The 16,610-nt window shown below is 38.5% G+C and overlaps 1 protein-coding gene across 1 annotated transcript in view; it reads right to left on the reverse strand.

Moving 5' to 3' along the window:
- Positions 1 to 14,851, reverse strand: part of LOC124265297 (GRB2-associated-binding protein 1-like) — a 58,881-nt gene extending 44,030 nt beyond the window's left edge. Inside the window, exon 1 of the mRNA XM_046700092.1 lies at positions 14,450 to 14,851. Within this exon, the coding sequence (XP_046556048.1) occupies positions 14,450 to 14,551 (102 nt within the window). The 5' untranslated portion in view covers positions 14,552 to 14,851. The remainder of the gene's footprint in view (positions 1 to 14,449) is intronic.
- Between the last annotated feature and the right edge of the window lie 1,759 nt (positions 14,852 to 16,610).

Raw genomic sequence — 16,610 nt, forward strand, 5'->3', positions numbered from 1 at the left:
TTTGTTCATGTGGTTGGTATCACATACTGTTCACACTCTTGGTTGTCACTGTGATTTTTCCTTCAGATTATTATGAACAGGACCTACTCAAGTGAGTTTCTTACACCATGATTTTTTTTAGCCTTGCATAAAGTATCTCCAAAAAAGGTACTGCATTAACATAGCTTCCAAGGTGAAATAGCCGAGTACAAGCTAATTTCTAAGTATGCCTGCGAAATTCATTGCTTAAAAATATTGATTAGTTGTCATACATGACAGATAATAATTACATTCTGATAAATCAATTAACCCTAATTATATGATTAATCACTCGCACAGTTATGAGGAATTCAGCATGGTGACTTAAATATTATCTCATATAACATCATATGACAAAACGTGGAGTATAGACCTCTTACAAATACAATACTTTAAAAAACCGACTTTTCCCGAGCACTGAACATCCCATATCCAACAGGCAGAGTGTTTGTAACAGATTAAATGGCTACCAGCGATGCCAGATGAAAGTAAAATCCTGGAACTATATTTTCTAATTACATGTAACTATGGTAACCCAGCATAAAAGACTTGCAAAAACAAGGAAGTGCAATCTGCCACCATTCTGTTCTCGGGGAACAGTGGTGCAGTGTTAACAGAGTCTGATAAGATGGAGAAGGCATCAGAGGGTGCAGACACGTGCTTCGGTCTCATCACTAACGGTGCAGCACCACTCGAAACAGCCACCGCAGATAAGGTCAAAGGTCAAGAATGTGATTCTTTTATTGGTTCTCTTGATTCCCTGCCAGGTTAAAGATTCAAGGAGCTGAACCTACAGAGTTGGAAGTTAAACATGATGGTAAAAGGTATTTGTCATAACCCACATACCAGAAATATATGATCATGGGTACAAATCTAAGTTTGTAAACATTTGAGATGGACTTCACTTCAGGCTTTCTTTTTACTTTGAGTTGACACAGTACAACTGGAACTCACTCACTCACTCACAACCCTTACAGAAGGTGCCTAAACGATTCCAGGACCCCAGGTCCTGACTTAATTTCTAATCAACTGGAATGAGTGAGTGAGGTTAGTTTTATGCAGCAGTTAGCAATATTCCAGCTATATGGCGGCGGCCTGTAAATAATCGTGTCTGGACCAGACAATCCAGTGATCAACAGCATGAGCATCGATCTACAAAATTGGGATACGATGAGTCAACCAAGTCAGCATGCCTGACCACCCAATCCCGTTAGTCGCCTCTTCAGACAAGCATGGGTTACTGAAGATCATTTCTAACACGGATCTTCACAGGTATGATCAACTTGAGTGGGTAGGAGTAGTATGCCATATAATGGAAGCCTTGGTCAAACTAGTGGATAATAGTATGAGCGACCACTCCTACTGTTGGGTATGATGTCACAACAAAGTTACACAACATGACAACCAAACTTACCTTTCAGACTGCTCATGATAATCATGGAGAATTGTTAATCTGACACAAAATCATCCAAAGAGCAGAATGAGTTCAGATCTATTATTGTATCCATTGCAAATCTTGAAATTCATGTGAGAAGGAATTAAACATGAAAAGTTCAAGTCGTCTTTGCTCACATTAACTAAATACAGAATTTATTTTTCAAAATGACTTAACGTGATGGTGACACTTTGGAAATGTTCTGATCTATTCCACATAACAGGGGGTGGTAGCCTAGTGGTTAAAGCGTTGGCTTGTCACGCTGAAGACCAGGGTTCGAATCCCCACATGGGTACAATGTGTGAAGCCCATTTCTGGTGTCCCCCGCCGTGATGTTGCTGGAATATTTCTAAAAGCGGCGTAAAACCAAACTCAGTCAGTCAGTCCACAGAACAGTTTACTGTACAGCAGTTGTAACAAGTATACGGCAGTAACAATATGTCTTTCAAACACTGGAAATTGTATAATGGACATCCGGTAAGCTGCTGTGGTCAAGAGCTCCACTTGTGTCAACTAGGCATCACTGAGTACACCAGCCAGTCAAGACGCCACTCTGGCAACACAGTTTCTTTGTTCTTGGAGACTCTATCAAATACCAACACAGACCAGCATGCTTGGTTCACACATTCTCTCAGATCTATAGTCTTTGTCTCTTTGTCTGCCTTCAAATTTGTTGACACCTTCTTGCATATCTATCAGTGAAATGTTATTTTAGCATGGTTTTATACAGTACTGTGCAGAAGTGCTCTATTGTGTGCTTATTAGTGGTGCTTTGTGCTGTTTGGTTGTGTCAATTTAAGTTGGACTATTTTCAAACACCAAGACCAAGAACCTCCTTTAGCACTGATCATCAAGATAAAAACCTTGACAAAAACTGTTATGAAATCTCTCATTTTGACATGGACAATTACTAAGGCTGTAATGATTCACTCTCATATTCGGTGAATCGAACCGTAGCCCTTCATGAATTCAGAGACCATATAATAATCTATGGTCTCTGATGAATTCAATTCGTTATTCGTGTTCACCAGAACCAAATATTAACGAAGATGATTCTTTTAAGGGAGCATGTTTTACTTGAACCCTTATGTCCTTTTCCAAAGTGAGATATGCAAGAATGGAACATGTACTAGCATTGCAGTAGTGCAAGTCATGTTAGTTTGCCAAGGCAGCGCATGGTACAGTCGACTATAACTATTACATGCCAAATTTGAGTGTCATGAGATCACTGGTTATTGCTGTGACAAATCAAAACTGTCAACATGGGCGTTCCATATTGTACATCAATCACTGAACTACAATATCGTATTCGTGAATAATTATTCGTATTCGTTACCCAATATTCATGATACGTATCATATTCGCCACATAGTGTATTCGTTGCAGCCCTAATAATTACCTTTTTTGACACCCATGTGTATAAACTCTCAGCTTACAGTTACATCGAATTATGACACTGTGACATAAGTGACATAAGAGAGATAAGTATTGCAAGATTTATCTATCTATGTGCCCACAGCGATACAATAATGTCAACCAAATCACATATGCAATGGTATATAATAGTACATAGCCTGAATCAGAAAATCTTTAACATATTTGAAAGAAGTTTGGGAAGCTTTATCATCAGTAACTGCAGAATAGAGACCAAACATATGCTTCTGGACATGACCAGAAAAACCCTGGATCAAAGCCGAGTTAGACAAGCATGTGAGGTTTATGTTACTTGTTCAAATATTTCAGTCACATGAAAGAAGAGTACATTACAGATTGGCTCCACACCTCCAACTGGGCCTAAGGTTACAGTTCAATATCAGTCTTCATCCAAATTAATTACAAATCTTCATGTCATCAATTACTTGGTAATGACATCAAAGACTGTATTATCAGCATCTGAAAGCAGTCCGATCCTCACCAGTGTTTGAGAGGTGACATTGCCTCTGATCTGACTCTCTCTAAACCTTTCCTTGAGGCCTTCATCAAGTTCATGTTGAGTCCATGATACCAGGGAGAGCAGATTTCTCTTCATGGTAAGGGAAAGACCATGTGATATTTTGAGGGGGAAGGGGCCGGATACTGGGTGGGGATGAGAAACCAGAGGGAGACAGGATATTGAATAGAGGCTGGATATTGTTTCAGCTACAGATGCAACACTGAATAGTTCTTATACTTACACTATAAGCCTAAATATCTGTTCAGTTTTAAAACATTGTGCAATATTGTACTTTACGTGATTGAAATGTCTTCTTTTCAACATTCTGAAGCATAATTATTTTTTCCAACACATTCTGGGACAAAGCCTCTGGGACAAAGCCTCCTCACCCCCAGAATATCAAATGGTTGTTCCCTAATCAGTGTGTATGCCAGATCTGCTCAAATACTAGTGCATGTGAAATGAGCTGGTCAAATGACTACTTATCATACAGTTTACAGATGTAACACTGAAGTATAGTAGCTCAAAACAGAATATTTTAAAAATTGTGTAGCCTAATTCTAAAAACTCTATTTGGCACAAAGTCTTGTGATTAAAAAAAATTCTTATTATATTTAAAGTGCAGGATGTCCAATATTTGTTCAGTATTCTGACAAAATACTACAACACAATAATTTATAAGGAATTAGAGAAAGCAAAATGGGTCATGTGTTTTTACTGTGCCATGTTACAAGTTATGTAAGTACTCTTTCAAAACCTTATTTTTCTTCTCTGTATTACATGGATAATGTCTGTATTACATGTATACTCTGAATTATATGCATGTCTGTATTACATCTATACTCTGAATTATATGCACGTCTGTATTACATGTATACTCTGAATTATATGCATGTCTGTATTACATGTATAATCTCTGAATTATATGCATTTCTGTATTACATGTATACTCTGAATTATATGCATGTCTGTATTACATGTATACTCTGAATTATATGCATGTCTGTATTACATGTATACTCTGAATTATATGCATGTCTGTATTACATGTATACTCTGAATTATATGCATGTCTGTATTACATGTATAATCTCTGAATTATATGCATGTCTGTATTACATGTATACTCTGAATTATATGCATGTCTGTATCACATGTATACTCTGAATTATATGCATGTCTGTATTACATGTATACTCTAAATTATATGCATGTCTGTATTACATGTATACTCTGAATTATATGCATGTCTGTATTACATGGATAATCTCTGAATTACATGGGTAGTGTCTGTATTACATGGGTAGTGTCTGTATTACATGGGTAGTGTCTGTATTACATGGGTAATGTCTGTATTACATTGGTAATGTCTGTATTACATTGGTAATCTCTGTATCATATGGGTAATCTCTGTATTATATGGATAATGTATGTATTACATGGATAATGTCTCTATTACATGGATAATATCTGTATTATATGGATAATGTCTGTATAATCTCTGTATTACATGCATAATGTCTATTACATGTATAATCTCTGAATTATATGGATGTCTGTATTACACGGATGATCACTGTATTACATGGAGAATGTCTGTATTGCATGGATGTCTGTATTGCATACATATCTGTATTACATGGAGAATGTCTGTATTGCATGCATGTCTGCATTACATGGTTAATCTCTGTATTATCCATAAATTACCAGCATCTGCTGAAACATCAGTGTTCTGTACCTACAAGCATCTGCAGTATCCGACATTTATCACAACAAGACCATGTGTTCATATCCAAAAGACACATGGAAGTCAGGATATATGAATGAAGAGTCAGGTGTTTATTTAGTAAAACACTTCTGTAAGAGAAACCTAGTTCTCTTAATCAGGTGTTAGTAAAGAATCAATGAAGTGCTGTTAATTAAACATTTGACACAAAGTAACTATGATTCGTTTACATAAAGTAGTTGTATCATTCATAAAATAGCTGGGAAGGCAGCTGGACACAGATACATCATAAACTATTTGCAGCTACTTCCTGATCTGGGTTCAGCATGTTTTGGTTGTGTAAACATGTACCCAGGAAACATACAAACTGAGGACACCTGACCCTGTGCAGAGAGCAGCAATGTTTCAACATATCATGTCAATATTGGATTTGTAAAATAACCTTCAGATTTATTTGAGGGGGATATTCAGGAAGAATTTGCTGCTAAATACAGATGAGGATAAAGCTAAGGCCTTTTGTTGCAGAAAAGCACTAATAGAATTTATCACACTAGTGTCATAGCTCAAGTACATCATCATACTTGTAGTAGTCAAAGGAGACATACAGACTGCTACATGGACAAGGTTCTGTCTAATAATTCAGAACAAAACCTTGAAAAACACCACTGAGCATGTCCCTTACTCTGTCATACAGACCCGTGAACATCCGGGTTAGAATGAGCCTTTAGTAACCCATGCTTGTCGTACGAGGCGACTAATGGGATCAGGTGGTCAGGCTCGCTGACTTGGTTGACACATGTCATCGGTTCCCAATTGCGAAGATCGATGCTCATGCTGTTGATCACTGGATTGTCTGGTCCAGACTCGATTATTTACAGACCGCTGCCATATAGCTGGAATATTGCTGAGTGCAGCGTAAAACTAAACTCACTCACTCACTCATACAGACCCTGAAACAAATTTATCCATGAAAGCCATTGCAAGAAGAATATGTGGCAAGTCTACATTACCACAAAATAAAGGAAGTCTCTGGGCACCTTTTCATGTTATTATTATTTATGAACCCTGTTTCTGTACAATATGTTCATTTCAGAGACTAGATTTTAGTCTACATGTCACTCAGTGATGTGGAATATTGTGTTATGGACAGAGCATTATCATTAAACCCAGTTGTTGTTGCTGCTGATATTATCATAAATGGTATTTTGTATTCAGACCATGAACCTTAACATTACCAAATGTCCATTAAGTCTACTCACCTGCAAAACCACAACCATGAAAATACCCAAAAAATTCATTCAAAGAGAATCGAGTTCAACCATGCCTTATGTTACCCCAGATTTCTGTTCTAAGATACAAGCAAATTATCATCAGTTAAAGTTAGCTCTGGCTCTGCAAGACTGAAGTGTGAAATATTAACCTCCTTTTCTTGGACAGCCTCCCTAAACTGGGAGGTGCTAGCACCAGCCATTACTGTGATCCACCAGGCCTGCAGACATGGTTGATGTTAACAGATGCTGAATTCTTGTGAGAAAGCCGAACTATTTATGCTACACACAGCTCCGCTATATGGCAAATGACAAAGGTTAGAAACCTGCAAATTTGGGAATTTTTATGTTGCAGAATAATTGGAGGTTTTTATCCCCTATACACGTATTCTAGCTGAAGGTCAAAGCGATGAAGCCCTCTTTGGAACTGTGGAATTCCCTCCCGCTATCAAATGATCCGACTTTCTTGCTCTGCAGTGTAAACATGATATATAAAAGACAGACTGGATCTCACACAGGTGGTCTGCCACTACCTCAGAAATGTGGGGAGCCCACTTCTATAAACAGACGTTCATGGAAATGTTCTTAGGTGCACAACCCTGGCAAAGAGATAAGTCCAAGAATTGTCGGTATTCAAAGTTTTGTTTTAAAGTCTTATTCTGTTATTGTGCGAAGATTCACAATTATGGGTGTCTAAACTAGATAATCCTCATAACTGCCGAACCATATTTCCACCCACCAGCCCGTACTGTAACACAAAAAGCCTAAATGAAGCCAGTCTAGAATTTCCGCAAGTTGAAGATGTTCTCCAATCTCACTGGGGCTCCTTTTCAATTTAAATGGGAACATTTGTTTCCACCAAAATATAAAATATTTTCGGAGACAAGCATCTTGGGGTACCTGAGAAATTGTGGGAAATACCTGTGGTGAAATTGAAACCTGGTCTTCTTGGAGGTGATCCAATACTTCACCTACTAGGCTACCCATCCCACAACTCAGGAGTGGAAATAACTTTCAAACTGATAGTGTACTCCGGTACAGTGGCACATGTAATGTCACTTGCCCTGATAATTTTTCCACTATACCAACCGTTTTCCTGCTGATTTTTTAAATAAACAACATAATTAACATTGGAAAGTCAACTGGACACCGGTACATTGTGCTATACAAATTTGCTTGCCTGACAGAAAAAAACACTGGACTCGGACGTCGGGCAATGGGTTATTTCCACCCCTGCAACTTAGTTACATTAGTATGTGAAGCTGTGAATAAATGTAGCAATAAACTCTATGAAATATGTATATTACTTGGCTGAGGAGATTCAATGACTACTGACATTGTAATATTTTATTGGTCGAGAGTTGCCGCTGCCCGATACCTTTACACTGGCTGAGGACACCACCCTGTCACATCAACAAGCATAACCAAACAATTGTGCACCAGGCCTCACTACTAGTGGTGGAAACACGGTTCAATTGAAAGACTAAAACTTTCCTTTATTCTGTTACTCTGACATGGTGACATTGACAAACTACAGCCTGACAATGGCCTTCCAAAGGACATGGGGTCAAGGTTGTTATAACTGCCTGTCAGGTCAGGCTATCTGGTATACAGGGATTTACCTGTCCATACATTACAAGGCATGGTACAGTGGGATTTAAATGTTACATTTGGAGTCCAACAAAATGCTGGTCCTAGAGTGACCATTGTCCCAACAGAATATAAATCATAGATGAGACTTATGCCTAATATAGGTGAGGTGAGGTGAAATGGGGTTTAATGTCGCGCTGGAGAATATTTCGCTCATATGACGACGTGCATGCATGTGTATGTGTGGCTGCTTGTACTAGCCCAGACTTAAGCTGGTTTTATAGTGCTAGCCCACTGAGATACCATGCCGCAGTGAAGCATGAATACCCCACTCAGACACATTATACTGACTCCGAGCCGACCAGTCCTTGTTGCACCCATTAATGCCGAACGCCATGCAGGGACCAACAAGTACCATATTTTAACGTCTTTTGGTATGATGCGGTCGGGGATCGAACCCGCGACCTTCCGCTCTGGGCGGACGCTCTAACCACTACACCACGGAGGCGGTCCAGAACGTATCAAGACCTTCCGCTCTCTTATGCCTAATATAGAAAGAGACAAGTTCCTTATTTAAAAATATACTGCCCTCACTTTGATTGTATTTATTTTTGGAAACAATGATCAGTTAAATATAGCATGTACTGTAAACTGAAATTTAAACATCCACACTGTTGCTTTCAGCGGGAGAGACCTCGGACACTATCAGTTTCAACATATGTACAACATTCAACATTCGGTGTCAGTAACATTTAGGATGAAGCAAATCTTCATGAGTCAAATTCAATATCATATGGGTCAAATCATATTCCCTCATACTTTTGAAGGGGTCAAATATTGAAGGGTTGCTAGTTTTGTAAGTTTTCTGAAACCATCCTTATTCTGTTGGGCTTTTCCTTGACATAATAAAATGACAATATGAAGGCGTAACCTATGTCCTTTTCCCCATGTCACGCTGGATCAAGTGAGCTCGGCGCAACAAACCTCTGAACAATATTTCAGTAGTGTCCCAGCAAGTTTGAGTAATTGAAAGTAATGCATGAAATGTGTTTGATGTTGGGTGTTCAAGGATCAGTATATGGGATTAAAATTAAAAATAATCAGTGGATCCTGGTACAGCAAAGGGAGGCAAATCTAAACAACATAGCATCACATTGTTCGGTTTGCAGTCAACAACTTCAAGGGATCATTGTAACAAATTCACCTTCCATGTGTTTTTTTTAATCCACAGATTGATAACAACAGGGAGTTATAAGCCATAATCCAGCCCCTCACCAGTCTATACCTGTATAAGCTGTTGTTCATTAGATATCAAGGTATGAGATAACACACAGTATCAAGCCTGTGTAAAGATACCTACACCACATAGGTATGTCCCATAATAACATATGCATGCAGTGAAGTGTCCATAAATGTCCATGTCTAATATAGACATGACAGCTCCAGCTAATACAAATATTGATAGCAAATGGTGTGACCTATAGCCTGCAGCAATGCATCAAGGAAGATGATAGCGTCAAACAACTGCAGCTCCTGGAGGTCCGAACTGATCTGGGCTGTATAGCCTCTCTGACACAGGTCACACCCAACCTGCATTCACTGCAAGACATGCAGCAGGGCTCACAATCAAACAGGACGAAGGTTTCAAGTTTCACTGGGCCATATATAATACTCAATACTCCTACTTACAAAATCCCTGAAACAAAAATATATGACAATTTCCAAGATGGTCCATGATACTAGGACCAGTACATAAGTAAAGAACTCAGAAAAATTGTCATTTTAGTGACTAACTGTCGATCTGATGGAATACACACAAGTTACAATGAAGAAGTTTTCAAGTTTAACCTGGCATAAGACACTTTTCCACTTTCCACGGGGATTCCTGAAGACAGTGACCAGGCAGGGCTAGACAACGGGATTCAAATCGGGTCTTTTCACAAAATGTAATCGACACAAACCACTAGTACTAGCAATATAGAGACAAACACATAGTTTAGGAAATGTTTTAATTCACAATATTTTTCTCTCTTCCTGAATTGATTTTTTTCCACATTCTGTTATTATGTTAAGAGATGGCACGACCTGCTCTTGTATAATCAGGCCCGGCATGCTGTAATACAATACATACACCCAGTCCTGGTGCCGGACTCATCATCATCATCATCATAAGGTGTCCATTCCTGGTCTACATGTACCACTGCCCACAAGCTGTGTCCAGCAACACATGTCAGACATCACAGATCTCAAAAAGTTCAAATTCACATTTCTTGTGTCCCTCGCTGTGACTGACTGACTGACTGAGTTTGGTTTTACGCCGCTTTTAGCAATATTCCAGCAACATCACGGCAGGGGACACCAGAATGGGCTTCACACATTGTACCCATGTGGGGATTCGAACCCGGGTCTTCGGCGTGACGAGCCAACGCTTTAACCACTAGGCTACCCCACCGCCCAACCTCGCTATGACACTGCTGGAACATTGTTAAAAGCAACATAAAACTAAACTCACTCAGTCACTCACTCAAATTCGATTCAAAGAAAACTTCATGATGGTCATATTCTAAATGGTTTGACATACTTCTTTTCCAATTTTCACTGAATCAACTTTACAGAACCAGGTTAAAAGAGCACTCATTGACCAATGACTGGTTGCGGAGTGGCATTGCAATACAAAATCTAAAATTGCCCTAGGAAAATTGAAAGAATTTGTACCCTACAGAGTTGATACATAGATACATCATGCTGTGTACAAACAATACCCGGTACATACAGCATAGAGGTCGAGGAGGTTCCCACAGTTAGTGAAGGTTTCACCTAAAGTTATGTGTATTCTTTTCTAAAGACCTCCTCAATCTATGGAATATATTGGCATGGCATGTGTCACACTCATACAAGCAAACTAAACGAGACAATGTCCAATAATCAACCACTAGCACTGTCACTTACTCGGGTACATTACAGCTCTGTGAAATCATAATTAAGTGGTACAACTGGTGTTTCAGTTTACTTGTCAGAAAGTTGGTTTGGGGCTTACCTGTTGGGGAACTAAATACTACTTCTGTCTGAAGTTTAGGGTGTTTACTATTTTCAGGATTGAAACATGTATCGTCTGTAGTGAGACAAGGCCTTGTAAGAATTAGTAAATTGTGATAGCAACTATAAATACTACAGTCATTGCCCTATCCTTCTAGTTTTTTAATCCGTCAAAGATACAGCTGAGGGGCAATAATGTTATTAACTTGTGCTATGTTTATTTCATGTACAACCGTATGCCCTTTGGCTCAAGTAGGTTGAATTTGTAACAGAAGCAAAAATAGAGTTCCCTGAGGGTCGGTAACGCATATTCCCCATTCACCATCATCTAGTCCTTATTTAACTCCCTTTCCCCTCAAATTAATAACTTCCAAAGCCTTACTACCACAGAAAAATTTAACCTCCTGTTTAGAAATAATGAACAAAATAGTATAGAAATAATCTGTAGATTGTCTAAGGCCATTATTAAACACATTTGTATTATTATATATTTGTTCCTTTGCTTCATTATATATCTTGTTTATGTAGCTTATAGAATATTGTCACTGTTTCTTTATGTTTCAAAACCATCTCGAATATTCAGTAAGTCTGATATGCCATTAGTTATATGTTGTACCCCATAAGGAATAATGAACTATATATAAGGTATATATAAGGTATATTTATTTCATTAATCCGGTATAGATAACCAGTCTGGTCTTACACTGTATGACATACAGGTGGATAAAATACAGTTGGACAAAGTAATTATCGTAAGTGGATATCAAAACCTTCTGTGTTAATTAAATTCCCAACGGCTAAGGCTATGCTTATCACTGTTAAAGTATCATGTAACAATTAATATACTTCTGGTCCTTGGAAAGGGATTTACTCTAGCTAACAGGAGAAATTGTAATGGCTGTCATAAACAAATTTCTACACAAGATATGAGGTTTGCCTTTTCAAGAATGAAGTGTTTAGTAAACTTGCTAAATATACTGACTGACTGACTGACTGAGTTTGGTTTGGTTTTACGCAGCTTTTAGCAATATTCCAGCAACATCACGGCAGGGGACACCAGAAATGGGCTTCACAAATTGTGTCCATGTGGGGATTCGAACACCCGGGTCTTCGGTGTGACGAGCCAACGCTTTAACCATTAGGCTACCCCACCGCCCCTGCTAAATATACAATCCCAAGGGTTAATGATGAAATGTTTCCTGAACTGATAGAGATATTGGCATGATATCACTACAGTGGAACTGTTAGTAATCCTGACTACAGTTGCATTGTGTTCACATTTTGTGTTTCACTGTATTCCCATTTTTCTCACACATACAAAACACCTGGACAGGATTACAAAATTGAACCAAATTGTTAACTTTTGTTGATGGCTTCAAGTTCTGAACAAATGATCAATAGTATGAATGAAGCAGTGACTTACAACAGGTGTAAATGACCTTGGTCTCATACATACATACACATGTTAGTCAGAATGGCATGCCCCTGTCTGTCAAATCAAGTCAATTCAGGAATGTACGATTGTACTGTCACAACTTCAGACAAATCTGAATCTAGTGTCACAATAAATTGGAAACAAAGCTGTTGTTTTCTAAAAAAAATTTAAAGCAAACAAAATATTACAGCCAGCACAATTTAGAGTCTGTCAGGTCATGAGAAAAAATCTGAAACTAGAATGAATGTGCAGCCCACTTGGTCAGTGATTCCAAGGAGAGACAAGCCCATTAAAACTGGAAAGGACTCCAAAACACTTCTGAAGAAACTAGATCTGTGTCTTAACAGTCTTAGATAGCTTAAATTTCATTCGAATAGACAAATACCAGTTTGTATGTCTGCATACATTCTGTTTATCAGTCTGGAAGTTAACGATTACCTTAATTGCACAGATATGATATCTTAATCTGAGCACTAAAGCGTCTAGACCCAGCCTGGCAACAGACAACATAGAAAGTGAAGACAGTTCCTATATATGTAAAGAAAAGAGACTTACTAATACAGGTAGAAGTAAACTGACTTACTAAAACCGGCTAAAGTCAAAAACATCAAATAATCATGTCTTAAATTGATATGAACCAGAGACCCAGTCGATTCATAGAAAAGAAAGAACCATTTTGGATATAAGCTTAGCAAGAAATAATTAGTTTACATTAATAGAAACTAAATAAATGTAGTTTGAAAGAATGCATCAACTAACATTGTACACATGGTCTTGATACGTTCTAAGATAGATTTTGGTCAATGGACATCATAAAAATATATCAGTTCCAATTTTGAATGGAGGCCACACAAAAATATTCCTGACAAATTAAGTAATAGGTTAATATGTTTACCAATGAGTAGCTGTGACAATCAGAAGTTACTCCTGTATGCCACAAAGTGATGAAATATTGTACTTAGATTTGTATAGATAAACAGCAAACATGGAGCCTGGAATACGAGATTTTCGGATACCATGATAACATATACATGATAATATCATCAGATAATCTGTTGCCATACATGTCATTTGTTTGTGGGCAGCAGTGTCAACTCATACTAGAACCATCTGAACGAGGTGTGTTGCTTCACACAGACTTTGTAAGGACTTGCATGATGGATTGTGTTTAAGACAAAGCTGTCATTATAAGTTAGTGAGATGTGGTACTGCAGTTAGCCAGAAATGAATGAATGTTTTTCAGCATCTAAAAGCACATAATACGAAGATATAGCATCAGATAATATGAATGTATGTATATCTTTATGTTTACCTCACTGATAGCATAAAAACACAGCAAGACAGAGCAATGGTGATTTCTTCAAAGATGGCATTATTAGTAACTGGAAGCTGGACTAGTTTGAAGTGGACCATAAATAAAACGTGTAATAGACTAATAGTTGGTAATTTAACGTGTGCTGTTCTTTATACTGAAAGGGTACGTGTTGACAGATAACTAGTCAAACATGCATGTGATGAGGGAATAATTTTAAAATCCTCCACCTTAATGAAGATATGTTGGCAATGCATCAATTAACAAAATATTGCCAACATAACTTCATACTGCAGTATGGAAGAATGGTGAGAATGATTCCTTTGCAACTTTTGCTCTTGGACTTTCACCTTGCAATGTAAGGACCGACTGTAACATTGTTGGAGTGAGATAGGCCTAAAGTGCAAACGGGTATAATTATTCAGGTCGGTATGCATGTAAGAGTATGAATTCCACAAGCCATTCTTTCTGTCTGTGCATGACTTGATGAATGGAATGTAGGTCAAGTTTGTAAACGGTTACGGGGGTCATGAATTTGCTCTATAAAATGGGTCATTTTGGAAAATCCTCCATGCACGATATACAGAACGAACACATGAAAGATGTTCCATTCCTATTCGTTAAGTTCCGATCAAAGTGCGAGAGTTTGAAGATGGTTGATAACTTGTTATGTTAAATTGTCTCACAACAACTTACCGCTCGAAAGATTTTCCAAGTTGTTTTTCTCTCTGGGGGCGACTTGATCAGCCACCCTGAGTAAACCACATTTCCTATTTTGTTCATTTTCGCTTGCCCCATAATATCCGAGGCACTGTAAAATCCGTTCAGAAAATCATGTCGACGAAGTCTTCAGATTAATGTTACTCAAGTTTGACACTGTCAACATGTTCGGTTCTTTTCACATCGATGCAGGAAGTTTCTGACAACTCGGGAAACGTAAACGAGACCTTTTCCGATTGACCGTACTACTCCCCTAACAACTAGTCAGAACACGCTAAACCAGTGCCCGATTTCAGATGAAACGAATTGCACTTCTCTACATCCATATTCACGTACCGAAATCCATATATTTTAGGATTACAGTGATTCGAACAATTCAATAGTATCCCGAAAGAGTTTCAGTGCCTCAAGTGACTAAATAATCACCAATTTAGGAATTATAATTCCACCTATCAAGGCCCACCTATCAACAATCGGAAGTGTCAACGCCCACTTTTGTCGGTGCATATCAAGTAACCGCACCATGATTTTATTGTTTGACATCTTGTCGACACTGCATGGTCAGGATATATGCATAGTTAATAGACAATTAGTACAATGTTTTGTCAGAGTTCATGCCGATTAACCGACAGCTGCACAAATACGGAATTCCTCGATTTTGCCTGATTCATACTGATGAAGACCAAGATCAAACTAAATCTACAAGTGTATTGATACGTTATTTGTTACAAATTCTACGCCATTTGACCGGTTTTGGTCAGGTAAAGATGCGTGATGATGAATTGCGTGACATGCGTGACTTGTACGTCCATTTTTATACCCTGACAATGAAATGCGTGACTAACACGGTGTATTTATATGTCCAATACCCGGAAGTATACAGTGGTGTTAGATAATGTATATCCGACACAACTAGTCGACGCTGAGTAATGTGTGACTACCTACAGAGGATTCGTTATCTACTTTTCGGAGCACCAAGCTTAGTTTTAGAAACATAAAGATTTAAGTATTGATTCATTATATATTAATTTCAGAATGTTTTGCTTCTGCTGTAGTATATTGATTGTTGTCCTGCAAAGCAAGGGACTCTGATATATACACAATGCCATTTAGAAAGTGGTCAAATGTAACACGTTATATTTGGGATGACACTTTCTCAGTAAAGGACACCCGCTTTCGATTCCCCACATGGTACAATGTGTGAAGTCCATTTCTGTTGTCCCCGACCATAATATTGCTGGAATATTGCTAAAAGCAGCGTAAAATGAAACTTACTCACTCAGTAATAAACAGATTCAAGTACGTTTTTTGGGTTGGGTGCCATCCGGCATTCGAACCCACACCCTCAGAGTCAGGCACCTAATCGCCATCACAGAAATACAAAACGTCTTACCCGTCTGTTGAGACTCAACCCAGTAAAAAGTACAAGACTCTGTACTTTACTGAGAAAGTGTAATCCCAAATGTAACAGGGGACTATGAAATATCAATGTAACAATCAAGTATTAGAACAACGATATGATGACAAATATCCATCGCAAGAACGTTTATACACACAAACACCCAACAGGGGTGGATCCAGTGCGCGTGCGTGCGTGTGTGTGTGTGCACCCCTTCTCCCCCGTAAACAATTTCACTGGGGAGCATTTCCCCCTAACCTCTGTGGACCTTATGATTTACATGCACCTCCCTTCACCAAAATCCTGGATCCGCCTATGGCCCAAACACATACCAAGACTTGCACGTGACTCACGCAAATATATGTGCGTTGGGTGTCATTCCGGATTTTGACACTTTCAATGAATGTCGGTTAATCTGTGGACCTTTATTTCTGTCAGTGGTCAGACGTTTTTAGTCTGCTTGTTCATTGTGTGTAATCTAAAGATGTGGGACACCGCAAGACTACATGCTTAAGTCGGGAAACTACTATAGAAGCCAGCGTGCAGTGGCCAAAACGTAAAGTTTCTGTGATTAACATATTGTCGGAAAAGTACTAACAAACCCACACTGGTGACGATCGAACCCATTCGGATTCAGGATGCGATGGATCCACACCAGGCTCCACGAAATCGAACTCAAACGTCTAAACAGATTGCTGCAAACGTCCACCTGTCTGTTAGAGTACCAGTATACAGGGT

This window comes from Haliotis rubra, unplaced genomic scaffold (assembly GCF_003918875.1).
Source record: "Haliotis rubra isolate DU_JTF1 unplaced genomic scaffold, ASM391887v1 Scf121, whole genome shotgun sequence".
Classification (NCBI taxonomy): Eukaryota; Metazoa; Mollusca; class Gastropoda; order Lepetellida; family Haliotidae; genus Haliotis; species Haliotis rubra.